At 43.2% G+C, this 22,091-nt stretch overlaps 1 protein-coding gene across 2 annotated transcripts in view; it reads right to left on the bottom strand.

The window, feature by feature from the left end:
* Positions 1 to 1,172: 1,172 nt before the first annotated feature.
* Positions 1,173 to 22,091, bottom strand: part of wapla (WAPL cohesin release factor a) — a 46,430-nt gene continuing 25,511 nt past the window's right edge. For both annotated transcript variants that reach the window (XM_056291638.1, XM_056291639.1), the window contains 7 exons: positions 19,768 to 19,943; positions 19,402 to 19,517; positions 18,974 to 19,204; positions 5,509 to 5,719; positions 4,751 to 4,839; positions 4,382 to 4,477; positions 1,173 to 3,532 (listed from right to left, as the gene is read on the bottom strand). In XM_056291638.1, coding sequence (XP_056147613.1) covers positions 3,467 to 3,532; positions 4,382 to 4,477; positions 4,751 to 4,839; positions 5,509 to 5,719; positions 18,974 to 19,204; positions 19,402 to 19,517; positions 19,768 to 19,943 — 985 coding nt within the window. In that variant the 3' untranslated portion in view covers positions 1,173 to 3,466. The remainder of the gene's footprint in view (positions 3,533 to 4,381; positions 4,478 to 4,750; positions 4,840 to 5,508; positions 5,720 to 18,973; positions 19,205 to 19,401; positions 19,518 to 19,767; positions 19,944 to 22,091) is intronic.

Raw genomic sequence — 22,091 nt, 5'->3', positions numbered from 1 at the left:
CACGCACACACGCAAGACTCCCTCCCGTGCCTCTGATCGCTGCACATCGGTCCTCTGATCACGTATCCGCAGCTGCGCGCCGCGGTGTCAGATTCCGACATTTCAGACACAAGGGTTTGGTGTGCTTCGTCTCCCTGCTTCGCTCCGCAGCCGTTGACAACAGCTGTCGTGTGCACGGCCAAGGGGTTGCCTGATCCTGTTTCACCACACTCCTCGATGTTCCCCTTTGCTATTTGTTAGCGCCCCCCCCCCCCAAAAACCGTTTTGTTTCCATTATACAGCAGTCAGTCAAGCCGAAGGGGCCCTGTCCGCCAACTGTCACCGCTGAGTGCTGTTAAGTGTACGGACCGGGCGTCAGTCTTGCGCGTCTTTACTCCCGAGTAAACCAGGGACTTAGTCAGGGATGAGAGTCGGGGACATGAAGAAGATATCTCTCTCTCTCTCTCCACCTCTCTCTCTCTCCACCTCTCTCCCTCCACATCTTTCTCTCCACCTCTCTCTCCCTCCACATCTCTCTCTACCCCTCTCTCGCTTCACCTCTCTCCCTCTCCACCTCTCTCTCTCTCCCTCCACCCCTCTCTCTCCACCTCTCTCCCTCCACATCTCTCTCTCTACCTCTCGCTCCACCCCTCTCGCTCCACCTCTCTCGCTCCACATCTCTCTCCACCTCTCCCTCCACATCTCTCTCCACATCTCTCTCCCCACCTCTCTCCCTCCACCTCTCTCTCGCTCCACATCTCTCTCCACCTCTCTCCCTCCACATCTCTCTCCACCTCTCTCCCTCCACATCTCTCTCTCTCCCTCCACATCTCTCTCCCCCTCTCTCTCGCTCCACATCTCTCTCCACTTCTCTCTCTCTCTCCACCTCTCTCTCTCCCTCCACATCTGTCTCTCCACCTCTCTCTCTTGCAGACACAAACAGTTTTTAATCCCAACACACACGCATGCGCGCACACACAGATGGCGCTCAGTCGTGGGCTACACACAAAGCATGAAGATGAGATATAATGCAGTGCAGCTTTCAGCGGATGCCACTCACATGACTTCCAATACCCCAACTACAGGAGGCTTCATTTCGGTGGAGTTTAGTCCGGTTTACCAACCCGGAAAGCAAAAGCCTGAACGCCCTCCCTCCGTTCAAACAACACAAGAGACACACAGGGAGTGTACTGAAAGTAGCAACTTTTTTTTTTGAGATACAATTTTTTTTCTTTTCACGTAACCAAAGACAATGTCCTTGAAACTGGTACAAACTTCATCCCCCACTCTTATTTTCTTTTTTTTTCTCCAAATAACAACTCAGAAATATTGTATAAAATAAAAATATCCGCTTCAGGAAAAAAGTAGTCTAAGCATTTTAAATGGTTAACCACTATGTACAGTAATATTTACATTCTAAAATACCATCAGAGACCGGATATCGCAAAGCAATATATTCACAGTAAACAGTCATGTTCACTGCAGCACTACAAACCAGGTAAATACTAAAGTCATCTGCTTATTGTCGGTATGGCTGTCATTCAATCAGTGATCGCACAAGAGCACGTGGACATTGCTGCTTCAATAGGTGGGTTTCAAATGGGTTCTGGTGCAACAACATGGTTGACATGAAGACACGATGGGGGCAAATAAAATGGGAGACTGTGACACCTCATGGGCCCACAGCATGAAAGACACACACAGCATCGAGTGGCCGGACATACAGGTACATGAAAGCACTGAAAAGTGAAGCCCTTAATGCCCACTGTCATCTTTTTATTTTTTGTAAAAAAAAATTTTTTAAAGCACAGAAAGTTGAATCAGTTTATCTGGACACAACGTTTTTTGAGAGAAAGGTTTCTCTCAATACATGTTGTGTCCAGATAAACTGATTCAACTTTCTGTGATTTTCTTACCTGGATTATTAAGCATCAATTAAAAAGAAAAAAAAGAAAGGTTTTTTTTTTAGCAGATTTTAACCAATCACACAGATTTCAACCCAAACCAATATCCTGCAGATAATATACAACAATAATAATATCATTACATTTATATAGCGCTTTTCTCGACAATGCCCAGCCACTGAGGTGTGTGTGATATAACAAAACATAATGTGAAATCTTTTGTCACTTGTCACCGGGTAGATCACATACAAAAAGCAAAAGCATTAAATTAAATATGTAAGTAAAAACATTATAAAAACATTGTGAGAAACAAACCAAATTTCTTAAATCCATCCAATAAACCAATAAAAGGCTAAATGTATAACCATGATATTGAATTTAATCAAATTTAAATATTCAGAAAAATAATTTTAAAATTGATAGTGGGCAAGTAGTAAAAACATTCAAAAATTCATAATAGCTATTCATTTTCAAGTGCCATTGCCAGTAAAATATGTTAAATAAAACTTGACATGTCACGCAGACCTGCTGATTTCTTTTTAAAGTAATTAACAATTAGGGGAGAAAAAAACCATGCCCTCATTAGGAAAATATCTAAAAAACCTTCGGATGACACGATTTACTACTTTGCACAGCTTATGAAGAAAGGAACACAATGAGAACACGAAAATATATATATATTAAAAAAAAACCATTCCCTTATCAGCCATCACACTAGTTGCATACATATAGGTAAATAAATTTATGCATTCAAGTCATTCCACACTTTACACAGAGGCATCATTCTAATATCCCCGAAAATGACTTGTGATCGCTCATGTTAATCAAAGATTTCACTCTTGGCTTAAACATGGGTGCGAGGTGATAACAAATGGTTAATGATCCATGAAATTTGATTCAGAGGTTGAAACTTAAGCCAAGCATTATTGTTGTGACTGGGACTCCACACTCCACAGTGCAGAGGACTCCATTCTACTTGGGCCAAATGTCTCCCAGTGGCTTTCATCTTTGTGGGTCCTTAAACAAGTCCCCAACTGTGACAAATGAGTCCATCTTCAAGGATAACTTTCTAAAGATAGAAGTCACAGGATACTGCCTCTCACCTTTCCTCAGGCTGTCTCCTGGTGACACGAGGATGACTCTGACACCTTTGAGGTTATTCTACTCTTTAAGTGGGGTGAGTTCAAATTGAACTGAATGGTGGTTCATGTATGTCTGTTAGCTAGTGTGGCTTTGGTTCAGGCTGTGCTCCAGATGCTGCTGAGGCTGGTATGCATATGTGTGTGTGTGTGTGTGTGTGTGTGTGTGTGTGTGTGTGTGTGTGTGTGTGTGTGTGTATGTGTGTGTGTCTGAGTGAGAGAGAGCGTTTGCATGTGCGAGTGTATATGCGTTCAGTGTATGCCTTTACAGGTGGCATTAAAATTCAAAGTGATCACAGGTTCAAGTGATCAGAGGTTGAAGTCAAAGGGACCCTGTCAAGACCCCAGTGACCCATTTTGGCTCCTGTCCAGGCAGGGTGTGCCAGATTTGGCTGGAACTCCCTAATGTGCAGTCAGCGTGTGAGATAAATGTCTGGCCATCTGTTAACAGTGCTCCAGGTAGTCGATGACCCGAGAGATGGACTTCTGTCCCGTGGTGCCCATAGCACACTGTGTGAGGAGAGAGAAGGAACAACAACTTCATGTGTCAGTGTGTGCATTGTAATACCACTATTCTGAGGACAACCTTGACTTCTGAAAATACAGTTGGAGAGCATTCCCAAAATTCCCACTCTGCTGTGCTAACTGACGAACAAACAGCATGTAATTCTTAATTTTTATGAACAAAAATATACCACACATCAGCACGTTGTGTATTACAGCAGCATGTTGCTACAAAGGTTTTGGTATTTGCCAGTTGTTTTAACACAGATAAGAAGCCCTTCCCACAAAGTCCTTAAATGTAATGCAAAAATTCTATGGGGGATTGTTATTCAAGGGAAAATTTGTGTTTACGGGTGCCGTGTGTATTCGTAAATCAGTGGCTGCAGAGACACATTTAGAGGAGGAACAGGAACATCAAATATATTGCTCTTTAAAACCACTTCAGATGTTATTAATTCCTCCATCCTTTCATGTTGAAAACAAGCACAAATTTAAAGCACTTTTTTTTTAATAATTCTGCACTGTGTGTGTGCGTGTTGGGCATTTTCAGTTTTTAAACTAAAATATAAATGCTCTAACAAAACAACACAAAAACCATAGGAGAAAATGTTTTTCAAATGCCTTCAAGAGCTAGATGTTCCAGGTACAGAATTTAGCCCTGTAATTCTTTATAAAAAAAAAAGAAAATTAATTTTGTGCTAGGGCTCCATAGTGTAATTGAAAGAATGAACATATTAATTGTTTGGCAATGTCACACAGCCAAATTACTCTAAAAAAGAACAAGCAGCAAGTACTCACACCAAGCGTTTACAATAAGGGAGTCTGTCCAAACAAACTGGTATATTCTATACTTACTGTGAGGTTCATGAAGTTCAAGAACTTCTTCAGCATTTCAGTCATAATTGAGAAATCCCCATTGGGCAGGTTTTCCCTCACAGTAGTCACATTTATCTGGGGAGAAAGAGGGGTGTTATTGGTGGGAAAGAAAAAGAAAGACAAAGAAAAAAGTCACAAGTTATGGGGTTTTAAACTGGGTTGGGATGGTCACATTATCAAAATTGAACAGTTCAAGCTTGCACTCAAACACAAATAGACCAAGACTGTGGTAATGAGCATCATGGTACAAAAAGCTAGTATGTATGATACTTATACTTTAGAATTATAGCTATTTCAAGTGTCTGGTACGTTAACACTTAATTGTTTTTGGGTGTGTATTATTCTCACCTGGCTTCCTTGACAGAGGCAGCCCAACAGCAGAGCAGTGTAGGAGGCTACAATGCTGTCCTCCATATGCTTTCCAGCATGCTGCAGAGCTACAACACAAACACACACACAAACACACACACACACACACACACACACACACACACACACACACACACACACACACACACACACACACACACACACACACAGAGAGAAGAGAGCCTGATTTAAAATTACAGTCAAATGTCATACAGCAACTTCTGGAGTGGCAAATTTGGAGAGTTGGAGTTTTTTGCGTCAAAAAACTCTCCAAGAGAAACAAAGAGAGTGCTTGGATTAAATATGAGAAGGCCCTGGCCCTTGCACCCCCCCCCCCAAAGAACCACTTTTGTTTGTGGATGAGCTTTATTGCAGGATTACATAACTGTCTGTATAGTGAGTGAGCTGCAAAGTATTGACTTAAAAAAAAAGGCAACGACGACATCACCAGGGCTATTAGCTTGCTAAAGCACCTGGAAATACAGGCTACCACAACAATCTGGGGGTAAAACAGGATGTTGTTCGAGATTTTCGGTACTGATGGCCGCGTACAGTGACACTTTTTTTTTGCACTTAAATAATTGCAGTTCAGTGCAATTAATCAACTGTGCAATGTTATTGTGGTGCAATAGGTAGAAGTGTTAAATCAAAACATAGAAAAATAGTCACATCTGTTATCTTTAAAATGAAAAAAACAAAAACAAAAACAAAAACAACTGTTGCTAATCCTACTTTACCTTTATTTAGGTCCAACTCCTCATCCTCCTCTTCCTTCTTCTCCTCCTTTTCATTTGAGCTGTCATTGGTTTCGGATGCCACCCACTGGATCTCTCCCGACGTCTCCTGCCACTCTCCGCTCTGGTCTAGCGCTGGCTTGGGTGCCTCGCTGATGAGGTCATCAGTCTTGGCCTCCGCCAGGATGGCAGCCCGCTCTCTTTCCAGGAAGAGCTGAGGGGTGCAGAGGCAAAGATACATGTCACATCCATCTCCAACCTAATGTCAAGTTTATTAATGCAGCAGCTTTTTCAATAATTCAGTGGGCGTAGAGGAATGGCGTCAACAAACAACATAGGAGGTATCTCTTTAGGGGCAGTTCAGATGTCTTCTGCATGCACAAATGCATTATTTTCAAGAGAAATGCACGACATGCACACTAAAACCAAGACACCATTGTGGCATGCATTTGTTGTGATGCGCATTTGTTGTGACGCACTTGTATTTTTTGGTTCGCAGAACACCAAGATGGAAAAATCTCACTTTTTTGAATGAAGCAAGCGCACTGCAGGTCAAATCAATTTCTTTGTTTTTTTTTTTTCTCTAGTCTCTAGGCCCTCTCTAGTATACTCGATTCAGTTACACCTCTCACTACCAGAGCTAGGCAACTAAAGAGGCCTACACCCTGGTTTAACAACGAGCCACGTGCTCTTAAGTGGGCCTGCAGGAGGCAAACGTATTGGGCGAAAATCAAAATCGGAAGTTTTTTACCCATCTTAATGAGTGTTTATTGAAATACGAGCATGCTTTATCTGCTGCAAAAGCAGTGTATCTCTCTCACTTAATCAATATTAATAAACATAACCCCAGATTTCTCTTTGACACTATCTAAATTTACTAAAAAGCAGCTATTAGCTGCTCACCATTCACAGCCCATGAGTTTCTAGATTTTTTTCTGCAATAAGGTTGATGAGATCATAAACAAAATTAGTTCTTCAACTCCAGCTACTCCTGCAGATCCTGTCTTACCAAATTCATATCTATACAACAAGTCAGTGATAGTCCCTGTTATTGCAGCTTTTGAGACCATCTCTCTTGATACTTTGACTAAGCTCGTGTCAGCTTCTAAACCAAATACTAACCTACTTGACCTTTTACCAGCAAAACTTTTTAAAGACCTCTAGCCTTTCCTGAGACCTACAATGCTAGACATGGTTAATTTATCACTTACTACTGGCACTGTTCCCAGCAGTTTTAAGTCAGCTGTGGTTAAAGCTCTACTTAAAAAACTGCACCTCGCGTCCAGGTAACGTAACAGTCTATTCCATTGCTTACCAATACAGGGATCGCTGGCCCAAATCCCCGTGTTACCTACAGCTTGGTCAGGCATCCCTACAGACACAATTGGCCGTGTCTGTAGGTGGGAAGCCGGATGTGGGTATGTGTCCTGGTCGCTGCACTAGCGCCTTCTCTGGTTGGTCGGGGCGCCTGTTTGGGGGGGGGGGGGGACTGGAGGGAATAGCGTGATCCTCCCACGTGCTACAGCCTCCTGGCGAAACTCCTCACTGTCAGGTGAAAAGAAGCGGCTGGCGACTCCACATGTATCGGAGGAAGCATGTGGTAGTCTGCAGCCCTCCCCGGATCGGCAGAAGGGGTGGAGCAGCGACCAGGACGGCTCGGAAGAGTGGGGTAATTGGCCAAGTACAACTGGGGGGAAAAGGGGGGGGGGGTTAAAAAAACACACCTTGATCCAGGGTCTCTTAATAACTATCGGCCAGTCTCTTATCTTCCATTCTTTTCTAAAGTACTAGCGTGAGTTGTGTATCAACAACTTTTGACCCATATAGAGGAAAACCATCTACAATTCTACATGAACCTTCCAATTGGCTTTCAGGGCCTGCCATTCCACTGAAATAGATATGACCAGAGTGAGGAATGATCTTTTACTAGCTATGGACTCTGATTCCAATTCTGTGCTTCTACAACTGGACCTCAGTGCAGCCTTTGACACCACTGATCACTGTATACTATTAAGACAGATTAAATTGTAATTTTTGGTGTCTCTGGCTTAGCGCTCTCTTGACTTGAGTCCTATGTATCTGGAAGAACACATTGTGTCTGCTATAGTAATATTACATCAAATTCTCTTGACGTTATGCTGTACCTCAGGGCTCAGTTCTTGGCCCTCTACTTTTCTATCTTCATATTTCACCTCTTGGCCAAACTATACACAGTTATGGAATAAATTTCCATTGCTATACTGATGATACTCAGCTGTATGTTCCTGTGAGGGTTGATGATCACCCTCAAATGACTAATTTAGAGGTCTGCTAGGCTGCTGTGACATATTGGATGTCACTAAACTTTCTCTTTTTCAATTCGGATAAAACCGAGATGCTGGTCATTGGCCTTGCTAGACACAGACACCAATTTGATCAAGTAACAATAACCAATAACTCTGTGGATTCACAAAGTGTAGCAGCTAAAAATCTCTGTGTTATGTTTAATCCCAGCCTTTCCTTTGATAAGCATATGAAAGAAATCACCAAGACTGCCTTTTTTCTCTTATGTAACATAGTTAAAATTCAGCCTTTCCTGTCCATGGCTGACGCAGAGACTCTAATACAGGCATTTGTTTCATCCAGACTTGATTACTGCAATGTGGTTTTCAGGTCTGCCACATGGTAGTAATAAAAGTTCAAAATGCTGCAGCTAGAATCCCAACTAAAACTAGAAAATTTGACCGTATTACAGCAATTCTTGCCTCCCTTCATTGGCTTCCTATCCATGTAAGATCAGACTTCAAGGTGTTTCTGCTGACTTAGAAAAGCCTAAATGGGCTTGCCTGATCTTACCTGTCTGATATCCTTAAACTGTACATTCCATCTTGAGCTCTTCGCTCTCAAAACACAGGGCTCCTGTATGTACCCAAAGTTAAAAAGAAGTCAGTTGGTGGCAGGGCCTTTTCCTATCAGGCCCCATTCTTGTGGGATAACCTGCTTGCTGCCATCAGACAATCAGAGTCTGTTGAGTCCTTTAAATCCAAACTTAAAACCCATCTTTTTGCCTTAGCCTACAATTAATTGCCTTTAAGTTGAGTGATTCACAAGCTGTACTGCATGGCGGGTCAGTTTCTGTCTCAGTGAATTTACCAAGCACTGTTCTGCAGACGAGATTATAGTGTATAGATTACACTGGACAACAATTTTTTTTTTCAAATGTTTTGCTTCTGGGGGAAAAAAATAGAGATTATAATAGACAATGTCAAACTGAACACAAAACTAATTTCAGTTTCGCTGTATCACACAGGAATTTGGGGAAACATTAAAATAACTTTTATTGAATTTAACATGTTTAATCGCATAATGTGTTGTTCAACTGGTCTTAAAATGTTTTGCAGCTGATTTTCGTTTATACTCAGCATCTGGTGCCTCTTGTGTCAGTGTCCAACAATAGTTGGCCAGCATTGATGGATTCCAGTTGTCCTGACACCTCTTTTCCATGGTCGCAATGTCCTGGGGTGAAACCTTTCACCATGTTCATCACTGACTGCACCAAGATCAGTAGGGAAGAGGTTCAAGTGTGAATGCAGAAAATGAACTTTCAATGACATGTTGGACTTCGTGGTTTTGTATGTTTTAAGCATGTTGTCAAGCAGCTCAATGTAGTTTGATGCTCTTTTGACAAATCTAAGTGCCTGGCCAGGTCATTTAATTCTGGCTGTTATCAGATGAGGATAACCAGGCATAAAGGGTTCAACATCTGGATAAGCGTCATTTTCCCAGATCTGGTTCATACATTGTGGCATCTTCATCTGCCTCATCTAGACTCCATGTGTCGTGGCTTCAGTACCAGCAAACTGTCATCATGTGATACTGGTCTCGTGGCTGAAGGCAGATTGGGGTATTCAATAGATTTCTTCTTTTTAGAAGAGAAGCCAGATACATTGGTCAGACAGAAGTAACAGTCCGTCACGTGATCCTTCTGTTATCACCATATCATTGGGACTGAACATGGCATTCACGTCTGAGTACCTCTGAGCCAAGCTCTCAGGTTGACTGCACATGTTATACAACAAATGTGAGGAGCCCAGGGTTTCTCTTGGTCACCAACTTTAAATCCAAAGTAGAGTTCATAGGTTTTCTTAATAAGTGCAGTCATAGTGCATCTTTGAGCCTTAAGCAGGATGTATTGCAGCTATTTCAATACTGACAAGACATTTCTGCTGGATTAAATCTTCCTGAAGACAATAAATCCTATTGTTAAGTATACTCGCTATGCTATTGCCTGAAGAACATGTGCATCAACATGCGTCCAAAAAGCATATGTAAATGTGAGCAGCTTTTATAGCCTGTTTGCCAGCATCTAACCCGACTAAGCATGCCCAGGCATGCCTAAGACAACATTTGTATAGCACCTACAGCGAGTGCATGCTCAGAAATGCTTGGACTGACCAAAACAGCTTGCTTTGTGGGCAATATACTAGTACAGGGATCTTCAACAGGGGTATGCAACCCCTATGGGCTTCTCACAGTTACTGCAAGGGGTTCGCCAAATTATTTGATCCCAAACTTTTTTCCTTCCAAAAATATGTCCGAAAATACCCATTAACATAAACACAACCTATAATAAGCAAAGATAAATCTTCCTATTTGTTAAAAAATTTACAATATTTAAGATATCCTTGAATCCTTGTGCAATAATGTGATCACCCCGAAAGCCAAGCACCAGCTAGCTATCCTATGCTAAGCCACTCTAGGTGTGGCGCCAATAAAACACTGGAAATGCCATATAAGTCAAATAGCTATATGCATTATTAGCCTAAGTATACGGCCAGTCTTACGTTAATGTGATTCACAATGGATCGCTTTGTAACTTCTTGACCAAGAAACTCTGACAGACCCTGTACTTCATCACGAACCACTGGCAAAAGTTCAGAGGATGAGGCTAATGCACCTGCTAAAGCCATGCTACAACTGCTGCTAAGCGCAAATGAGAAAAGACCCGAAAATATTCAGAGAATTATCTCAAGTCTGGATTTACCTTTAATGAGACTGAGGGTGTTGAATTACCAGTGAGTGTCATCTGCTCTACCGTGCTGTCAAACGAAAGTATGAAACCATCAAAGCTGCAGCACCACTTGGAGACAACCCATACTCTCTTGAAAGAAAAATCAGTAGAATATTTTGAGGCCCATTTCAAATCTCTCAAAGGCCAACAGACATTGACGAGACAATCAGCTAACGTTGCCGAGCTTGCTTTGAAAGCCTCTTATCAAGTTTCTCTTCGGATCGCTCGGAACAAAAAGCCATACACAACTGACCCTTCGCTAAGCCATGCCCCTGAAACGCAGACTGACCAGTCACAGCGCAGCATAGGATATGCAGTCCAACACTTTCATGGTGCCGCTTCCTTGACTCCGATGCAAAAGTTTCAGATTTTCTTAATTTTCAAGCTGGTTTTGTGGACTTTTAGCTAGTTATGGTTAAACGTTGTGCCTGGGGCACTTGTAACAGTGACACTCGTTACCCGGAGAGGTTGGAAGGAGATGTACGTTTTTTTCCCTTTCCAAAACCAAAATCAAACCCTGAAAAGTGTAGGCTGTGGATAAAGCTATGTGGACGTCCTCAAATCCAGTTGAACCCCTCAAAGATCAACAAGCACAGCTTTGTCTGCTCCAAGGTAAGTAATTACTTTTATTAACCGTAAAATAATGTTAAAGCTTGATGGACTTAGCAACAGTAACTAAGGGGGGTGGGCCTTAGTGAAGGGTCAATTGCAGAGGATGTAATATTGCCTGCAGACAGTGATATGTGCACAACAATGTTTGGGAATGATGAGTAGGTTAATAAACTGAAAAGCATTTCATTGTTGGACACAACCGTTGCTCACCATATTGATGACATGGCATCTGATGTGAGGCTGCAACTAGTAGAGAAACTGAGGTTGGCAGAGGCTTTTGCATTACCATTGGATGACTCCACAAACGTGTCAAACGATGCTCAGCTTTTGGCATTTGTGTGGTTTGTCGACCAAAATGAAATGCAGGAGGAATTTTTGTGTTGTAAGCAGCTGCCTGAACACACAAGTTTTGATTTTTTTTTTTTTCGGAAATACTTTTCTGAGGCTGACTCCTGGCGCAGGAGGCATGGATACACTTTCCATTCAAAGATAATGCAGCAGATGGCTCAAACTTGACAGTGACAGAGGAGGATCAGCTCATTGAACTATCCACTGACAGTACATACAGAAACATGTATGAGACAAGACCACTCATCCGGTTCTGGATCTCTTGCCAGAAAGACGTCCCACAATTGACAGAAAAAGCAATGAGGAGCCTTTTACCTTTTGCAACGACATATCTTTGCGAGAATGTATTTTCCTCCCTTACCTATCTGAAAAGCAAGTACAGGTCAAGACTGCAGCCTGAGGCTGATATGGCCCTCTGCTCTAGAATAGACAAGCTGTGTGCCACTCCCAAGGATCAGACCTCCCACTAAGGTAGGAGCTGTGCCATCCATACAGAAAGTTAAGCTTAATGCTTCATTGTCCCTCCCCCATTACATTACAGTAATTTAGCCGACGCTTTTATCCAAAGCGACTTACAATAAGTGCATTTAACGTAGGAAATCAGGAGAATTACAAGTCACCAGAGGTCAAAAGTGCATCTTCTCTCTAAACAAGCATCTAAGAGCAAAACCAGTGCTAAAGTAAAAGCATGAGAAATAGATTTTTTTTTTTTAGAAATGAGTGAATACAATAAGTGCTACGAGCAAGTAACAGGGTAGTAGTTCTTGAAGAGGTGAGTTTTCAACTTGCGCTGAAAGATGGGCAGCGACTCCGCTGTCCTGACATCAGTGGGGAGTTCATTCCACCACTGTGGGGCCAGGACAGAAAAGAGCCGTGACCGGGTCGATCAGCAGCAGGGGCCTCTGAGCAATGGGGCAACCAGGCGTCCCGAGGCAAAAGAAAGAAGTGGTTGGGCGGGGGTGTAGGGCTTGACCATGGCCTGGAGACAGGAAGGAGCTGTTCCTTTCACTGCCCTGTAGGCTAGCACCAGAGTCTTAAACTGGATGCAAGCAACTACTGGGAGCCAGTGTGGGGACATGAGAAGGGGTGTTGTGTAGGAGAACTTAGGGCGGTTGAACACCAGACGAGCTGCAGCTTTCTGAACAAGCTCCAGAGATCTGATGGCCGACGCAGGGGTGCCAGCAAGGAGGGAGTTGCCATAGTCCAGCTGGGAGATGACCAGAGCCTGGATAAGCACCTGTGCCGTCACGTCAATGAGGAATATAAATTCTGAAATAATACAGAATTAAAACATGTTCTATAAAGCATCCCACTGTTATAGATAATGTATATAGTTCTGTTTACATGTACATATGTGTATGGGAGTATAGGTATGTGTGTGTGTGTGTGTGCGTGCGCATGTGTGTGTGTGTATATATATATATATATATATATATATACACTACCGTTCAAAAATTTGGGGTCACATTGAAATGTCCATATTTTTGAAGGAAAAGCACTGTACTTTTCATGAAGATAACTTTAAACTAGTCTTAACTTTAAAGAAATACACTCTATACATTGCTAATGTGGTAAATGACTATTCTAGCTGCAAATGTCTGGTTTTTGGTGCAATATCTACATAGGTGTATAGAGGCCCATTTCAAGCAACTATCACTCCAGTGTTCTAATGGTACAATGTGTTTGCTCATTGGCTCAGAAGGCTAATTGATGATTAGAAAACCCTTGTGCAATCATGTTCACACATCTGAAAACAGTTTAGCTCGTTACAGAAGCTACAAAACTGACCTTCCTTTGAGCAGATTGAGTTTCTGGAGCATCACATTTGTGGGGTCAATTAAACGCTCAAAATGGCCAGCAAAAGAGAACTTTCATCTGAAACTCGACAGTCTATTCTTGTTCTTAGAAATGAAGGCTATTCCATGCGAGAAATTGCTAAGAAATTGAAGATTTCCTACACCGGTGTGTACTACTCCCTTCAGAGGACAGCACAAACAGGCTCTAACCAGAGTAGAAAAAGAAGTGGGAGGCCGCGTTGCACAACTGAGCAAGAAGATAAGTACATTAGAGTCTCTAGTTTGAGAAACAGACGCCTCACAGGTCCCCAACTGGCATCTTCATTAAATAGTACCCGCAAAACACCAGTGTCAACATCTACAGTGAAGAGGCGGCTGCGGGATTCTGGGCTTCAGGGCAGAGTGGCAAAGAAAAAGCCATATCTGAGACTGACCAATAAAAGAAAAAGATTAAGATGGGCAAAAGAACACAGACATTGGACAGAGGAAGACTGGAAAAAAGTGTTGTGGACGGATGAATCCAAGTTTGAGGTGTTTGGATCACAAAGAAGAACGTTTGTGAGACGCAGAACGAATGAAAAGATGCTGGAAGAATGCTTGACGCCATCTGTTAAGCATGGTGGAGGTAATGTGATGGTCTGGGGTTGCTTTGGTGCTGGTAAGGTGGGAGATTTGTACAGGGTAAAAGGGATTCTGAATAAGGAAGGCTATCACTCCATTTTGCAACGCCATGCCATACCCAGTGGACAGCGCTTGATTGGAGCCAATTTCATCCTACAACAGGACAATGACCCTAAACACACCTCCAAATTGTGCAAGAACTATTTAGAGCAGAAGCAGGCAGCTGGTATTCTATCGGTAATGGAGTGGCCAGCGCAGTCACCAGATCTGAACCCCATTGAGCTGTTGTGGGAGCAGCTTGACCGTATGGTACGCAAGAAGTGCCCATCCAACCAATCCAACTTGTGGGAGCTGCTTCTGGAAGCGTGGGGTGCAATTTCTCCAGATTACCTCAACAAATTAACAGCTAGAATGCCAAAGGTCTGCAATGCTGTAATTGCTGCAAATGGAGGATTCTTTGACGAAAGCAAAGTTTGATGTAAAAAAAATCTTATTTCAAATACAAATCATTATTTCTAACCTTGTCGATGTCTTGACTCTATTTTCTATTCATTTCACAACATATGGTGGTGAATAAGTGTGACTTTTCATGGAAAACACAAAATTGTTTGGGTGACCCCAAACTTTTGAACGGTAGTGTATATATATATATATATATATATATATATATATATATATATATATATATATATATTCGTGCTCGAAACAGGGTTGTTCTGCCATTTAACAACTTTGATAAAATATATCTTTGCTCCTGAATTGTTGAGCTCTTTTTCTACATTGAAGGTTTCATCGCAACATCCTGTGGATATATATATATGTGTGTGTGTGCGCGTATATATGTCCACATGATGTTTTTTTTTACCTGTATCCGTGTCGATATTCCGCTCCTCATTAGTTGAGCACTCACAACACCATTGATGGTTTCGGAAAAAAACGCTATACATACATACATACATACACACATGTATGTATGTATATATATGTGTGTGTAAATAAAATTTGTGTTTTTTATCTTCCACTTATTCAGTTCACTTCTGTACAAGTAATTTACATCAATGTGCATTCTTGATTTTCCTAAATAAAAAAAGAATTACAAAAAAAGTTCTATAAATGTATGAATCTGTCAACAATTATTATTTTAATGGCTTAGCATTGTATACACCATTACAAAGTAATTTTATACATGGCACTATAGGCCGCCCTACACATTATTGTTGGCACCATTTAATAAGCAACACTATTTTAGACGATATGTAATAGGGGGTCCCTCAGCCGTGTCTCTATCAGCAAAATTTTCGTTGTCCAATGTTGTTGACTATTGCAAACTGTTCTCGTCTCTCACATCTTTTCTCTCTCTGAATGTCTTCTCCTTTCTCGGTGTGTTTGAATGGTGTGATGCGAGTCTCCCTTGTATGCACATGCAGTCTGTCCTCCTCCTAGGTCTCCATGGTGATGGTGGTCACCACCTGGACACTGCTTGGCATCCCCCTCATCTTTAAAAATCTTATAAATCCATATAATTTTGTTATCCTGTTTCAATGTTATATCCTTCTTTCACTAAGACGTGTGACTAATTTTTCTTCTTTTTTTGTCTACATGGGGATGCTGGTAGCATGACTCAGGTCCTGGGTTGTTCTGGTGGTGTCTGGACACTGTTTGGAACCTCCTCATCATAGTCTTCATCTAATCTCATCTCATCATCAGCTGCTTCTCCGGGGTTGGGTCGTGGAAGCAGAAAGCTAAGTACGGCGCTCCAGACATCCCTCTCCCCAGCAACACCCTCCAGCTCCTCCTAGGGGATCCCAAGATATTCCCAGGCCAGACTGGACATCAGGGAATCGGGGAAAATTTATTGTCATTTCTATCAAGTACTTGCGTACACAAAGGAAACAAAATTTTGTTTCACCCAGCCCACAGCAGAGCAACACAAAAGATAAAAACACATCAATGATTTCCAAAAACGACACCACCAAAAACATACCAAAAAAAAAACAAAACAAAAAAAAAAAAACAGTTAACAACATCGTCTATTCAGTGCAATAGAATCCAAAAATTCCACTGTCCAGAGAACGAAAGCCAGCCAGGATGACTGTCGGAAAATGCCAGTCTGCATAGGATAGCAGTTAGCTTAGCCTGCCCCACTCCCGCTCTCTGTGTTTCCTCTTTGGGCACAGCTCCAGGCAAGGCCGTGGTCCTTGGGCCCATCGGACGCAGCAGACACCCAGACACTTTCGACACACCTCCCCCGCACTCCACACGATTACACAAACACAGACGCAGACAAAAATACTGCACAGTCGACGCTAGGCGACATCACCGCCAGACCGCCTTGGTGTTTCCTCTTGGGTACAGCGCCGAGGTCCCTGGGCCCACAGGACACAGCAGACCAACCTCTCAGCCGATCCAATGCCAGCTATCCCAGCCATTAAACGGGAAAAAAAAATTCGAAGATCAAAATGAAAACTTCACACAATGACATAAATTTAGACGTAGACATCGACAAGGACACTGCATAGTCGGTACTGGGTGAAGCCGCTGCAAACATGAGTTCGCGCAGCCACCCAGAACTTACTGGGCATGTCCCAGTTGGACGTGCCCAGAAAACCCCCAAAGAAGGCGCCCAGCGGGCATCTTAATCAGATGCCTGAACCAGCTCAACTGGCTCCTTTTGACGCGAAGGAGCAGCGGCTCTACTCCGAGCTCCCTCCAGATGTCCGAGCTCCTCACCCTCTCTCGAAGGCTGAGCCCAGACACCCAACAGAGGAAACTAATTTCAGCCACTTGTATCCGCGATCTCACCCTTTCAGTCATTACCCAAAGCTCGTGACCATAGGTGAGGGTTGGAATAAAGACTGACTGGTAAAAATTGAGAGCTTTGCCTTCTGGCTCAACTCTCTCTTCACCACAATGGTCTGGTACAATGTCCGCATTACTGCTGATGCTGCACCAATCCGCCTGTCAACCTCCCGCTCCATCCTACACTCACTTGTGAACAAAACCCCAAGATATTTGAACTCCTTCACTTGAGGCAACAACTCATCCCCAACCCGGAGGGAGCAATCCACCATTTTCCGGTAGAGAATCATGGCCTCAGATGTGGAGGTGCTGACTCTCATCCTGGCCATTTCACACTCAGCTGCAAACCGCCCCAGTGCATGCTGGAGGTCGCGTTCTGATGAAGCCAACAAAACCACATCATCTGCGAAGAGCAGAGATGTAATTTTGAGATTCCCAAAATGGACACACTCCTCACCTTGGCTGCACCTTGAGATGCTGTCCATGAATGTCACAAACAGAATCAGAGACAAGGGACAACCTTGGCGGAGTCTGACACCCACCGAAAACGTGTTTGACTTTGTGCCAAGAATGCGGACATAGCTCTCACTTTGGCTATACAAGGACCCGATGGCTTGTAGCAACTGCCCCGGTACCCCATACTCCCGCAGTACCTCCCACAGAGTGCCCCAGGGTACACAGTTGTAAGCCTTCTCCAAGTCAACAAAACACATGTAGACTGGCTGGTCAAACTCCCATGACTCCCTCAGCACTTCCGCAAGGGTAAAGAGTTGGTCTGTTGTTCCACAGCCAGGACGGAATCCGCCTTGTTCCTCCTGGATCAGAGGATCGACAATCGGTCGGAGCCTCCTTTCCAGCACCCTAAAGTAGACTTTCCTAGGGAGGCTGAGCAGTGTGATGCCCTGATAATTGGAGCACACCCTCCGTTCCCTTTTTAAATATGGGAACCGCCACCCCAGTCTGCCGCTCCACAGGTACTGTCCCTGACCTCCACGTGACACTGAAGAGGCATGTCACATATTTTATAATTTAATTATAATTCCTGTTATCTTCTTTCAATGTTTTATTCTGTAAACTGTGTAAACATAACACCCATTGCACGCTGTCCGTCCTGGGGGAGAGGTCCCTCCTCTGTTGCTCTCCCTGAGGTTTCTTCCTATTTTTTTCTCCATTAAACTTTTTTTTTAGGGAGTTGTTCTTTATCCGATGCGAGGGTCTAGTAAAGCTCCCTGAGGCAAATTTATAATAGTGGGCTATATAAATAAAATTGACTTGAGTTGGTTAAGTTAGTTTAGGTCAGTGAGGTCAGTGAGGCTTACAGCTAAATTACCACAACTTTTCCGCTTGAAATGGCCAAATCAACAGACTACTGCAGACCGCTTGTGATTTGGACCAACTGTCGCATTCCGTTCGTGACAACTTGCGTCATCGTAGCATGCAGCTTTTGGTTGCTTGGGAATGGCAGGCGCAACAGTAAGGCAACCTCTCAAGCACCTTGGATAAAAACGGCAAAGCTTGCGTTTTCCATTTGTTTTTAGACGCAACAACTGAACGGACCCTTGGGCAGCAGTGGGGGTAGGGTGGGGGGTCAGAAACCCAGCTGGCGTGCCTACAGAGAACTTAAAACAAGACTCTACCAAGCCTGACAAAAGATCATTTCACACTTAAAGACTGGTGCTCTCAAAAGAGTGGTTGATGATGTGCTGTCAAAACACCACATGCTTACTAATGAGTGGAGGATGGTTGTGGCAAGTGTTTGTCTCAACTCAGTAACAAAATAACTATAATTAGACAGAGCAATCTCATACACTGAACATGGACTTCAGCAGCCAGTTTTGGGCTGCATATTACTGAAAACATCAGCTGCCTTGGCATTCAACTCTCACAGAATCAGAAGGAATATGGCTCTGGGTTTGGGTGTTTACTTCAAAAGGAAAAGGAGAGACTATAGCCTGAAGTTATGCAGTATGTAGACCAATGGAAAAATTTGGATGAGTATACATAAAAGGCCTCAGCCAAATTCATTAATTTAGGGAAACTTTCACAAACATTTATTCCACTGTTTGTTCAAAAAGGGCATTAAGTTTTAAAATAAAACCAGGAATTTTGCATAAGAGCTCTACACTTACTGCTTTTGTTCACTTTCAAATACAACAAAAACCAAAACAATAAAATACAAAAACATTACCTGTCAAACCTATGCTCAAATATATATTAATGGAGGGCTTGCCACAGCAATTACCTTCACCAGGGCAGCCAGGGCACCGAAGGTCCTGGGGCTATCAGTCCCATCTCCCTGAGCCTCGGATGGACATGGTAGCACCGAATCCCCCTCTATTCCTGGTTGTGCTGGGTCTGCGGACTGAACCAGGCTGTCTTCCAGGCATGTATCTGTGACGCTGTAGTCCATGTCCACCAGACAGTGGCGGTTCCTGGCGCTGTACTCTACGAGGTTGATGAGGAGCCCCAGGCCCTGGTGCAACAAGACAGGAGATACACGAGGACAGGGGACAACAATGCGGCCAAACAGTCGCACATACAGAGGAGGGAAGACACATGCTGTTAGGTTAATTTTGACATTTCTTACACTGTACAATCTTCTCTCAGTCACTGTCAAACAGCTTGATGGAGTAGTTTTTTTTTATTTATTTTTTTTATTCAGGCCCCTACCAGTACTCGCACGTCGAAGCGCTGTTCCTGGGGGATATAACGCGGCACCTGGAGGACGCAGTTCAGAGCTGTCACGATCAGTTCCTCCTGCTCACCTGTCTTGGTACTGCCCCATTCTGCAGATATAAAAGAGGTTAACCACCCCTTTCTCCTGCTAATTAAAGTAAATTCCCCCTGTACCGGCAAATGTTCCTTCGCACTGTGACAACTACAGTCGTCAAGTGACATCTGTTGCCATGTGTCAGCTTCACGAGCACCAATGAAACTTAACGGGATTCCAACTTTAAACCCCAACCCCACCCCATACACATCACATAGAACAATTAACTGGCAGGCTGAGCAGGGTCATATTCATGACCAACGTACCATTGTCATGGGTAAGGTTGAGCAGCACCCCTATGACCGCCCTCATGCAGTCCTCCACGGCTTTCCCTACGTTGCTGAAGCTAGAGTGGGGCAATGCTGCCCCTGACAAGGATAGCGAACTGTTGTTCAAGGCCCTGCTGTAACGCTGGATCATCTGCTCGCAGCAACGCAGACCTCTGGAGACAGTGACAGTATGGGAATGAAGCAGAGATAGGAGTGAGAGGTAGAAGGCAAAAAGAGATGGAAAGTTGAGCAAGGAAAGGTTTGAATGAGAGTGAGAGAGCGGTGGAAGGGGACCAAAAGGAGATTGAGATGAAGGAGCGTGAGGAGAGACAGGAGATTGGAAAACACAGAACAGAGATTACATTATTATAGTAATCAGATCAGGCATTGCAAAATGGGAGGCCACGAGGGTATGGAGCTTTATTTGACGCAGCCCTGACACCCATGGAGCGTGCCCGCCAATATGGGCGCATTAATCTGTGAATGCATATTGAAAATAGATACCCAGAATGGCGTAATGCCACAACTGCAGGGCAGAATTGTCTTGGCTTGATTAACAGATCAATTACATTTGCACAGCAGCAGCACCCTATACCCATGTGTCAGAGAAAGATGTATTTAAATCAAAAGCTTTTGAATTTGTTCCCGCACAAGCCGCGTTGACAGTGACAGTCCTGTGTATTTTTCTGTGCTATGTATAGTCAGCTGTACTTTAGTGGTTGTTATGTCAACACTTGTGGTAACCAGGGAACAAATTAGCAAGCTTGACCTTACCCTCTATGTTCTGTCCCCATCAGGACATTATTAGGGGTCCAAGCAGCGAAGCTGGTAGAACCCTATTGTATTTGTTAGGATTATTATTATTTTTCTCCGCTAAAAGTGTGTGAGGCTCAGCAACCGTAAGTCCTAGACCAACCAACTTTGGTATGTGGATTCCTATGGCCCCCCACTACTCAGGCACCACAAATCACCTATGTCAGCCAGACGGTGGCGCTATAACAAAGGGTCATGCGTAATTCCCACACCATAAGTCAGATCAACACAAAACTGCACAGACCTATGCATCTGAATGTGCTCTACAACTTTGTTATTGGGACCACATATGTCCGCCATATATTTTGCCCGCCATTTTGACTTGTATTAGTTTGGGCGCAGTTTCTCAGCTAAGTGTCTGAGGCTCAGCAACCGTAAGTCCTAGACCAACCAAATTTGGTAGGTGGATTCATACTACAAATCAACCATGTCAGCCAGATGGTGGCGCTATAACAAAGGGTCATGCTTAAAAGGCCATAACTCCCACAGCATAAGTCAAATCAACACAAAACTTAATCGACCCATGCATCTCAATGTGCTCAACAACTTTACTATTGGGACCACCTATGTCAGTCATACAGTTTGCCCGCTATTTTGACTTATTTGATGTGGAAGCGCTGCAGATCTACATACCAAACGCCAGGACACCTGGGTATAACGACATATTTTTTCTTTTTACGGCAGTCGGCTAGGACGCAAGAAATCAGACACCGTCTGGTCCAGTTTTGGAAACTCTGGCACATGTTTCTGAAGCAATGGAAGTGTTATGACATTTTAAAAAATTACGGTAATCGTCTAGGACAGTGGTTCTCAACCTTTTTGGGGTCCTGGACCCCCTGCGTATTTTTGATCTACCCTGAGGACCCCTCCACCTGATCTTGGGGGAGGGGGGTTGCAATTTGATAGAAACAGTAGAAACTGCATTTTAAATTGCATTATAGCATTTATTCACTCTTTGGGGCAAAAATAAGAGCTTTCAGTTGTAACTTAGATATAGTTAACGAAACAGAATTCTTATGCAGTAACTTTCAGATATATGTAACAACAGAATTTTTATGCAGTAACTTTTAACAATGCAAACGGGAGCGAGATCTCTTATTAAAATACAATAAATTACACTTGTGAAACAGATGTAATTAGAGAAAAACGTCCCGTTACCCTTTATAGTTTAGGTAGATAAAGGTTTCAGTCACATTTGAGTAAAATAATCCTATTTCTATAAATGTCATAGGATCTTTTTTTTTAAGATATTTTATTTTCACGGAACCCTTGCAATTACACCACGGACCACTAGGGGTCCGCGGACCCCCGGTTGAGAAACATTGGTCTAGGACACAGGCAACCCAAGTAATCCAACATTGTCATATCTAGTTATTATTATTATTAGGGGTCCAAGCAGCAAAGCTGCTGGAACCCTATTGTATTTGTTAGGATTATTATTATTTTTCTCCGCTAAAAGTGTGTGAGGCTCAGCAACCGTAAGTCCTAGACCAACCAACTTTGGTACG

Source organism: Lampris incognitus, chromosome 13 (assembly GCF_029633865.1).
Source record: "Lampris incognitus isolate fLamInc1 chromosome 13, fLamInc1.hap2, whole genome shotgun sequence".
Lineage (NCBI taxonomy): Eukaryota > Metazoa > Chordata > Actinopteri > Lampriformes > Lampridae > Lampris > Lampris incognitus.
Note: the sequence above shows the minus strand (reverse complement) of the source record. Positions and strands in the feature narration are given on the sequence as shown.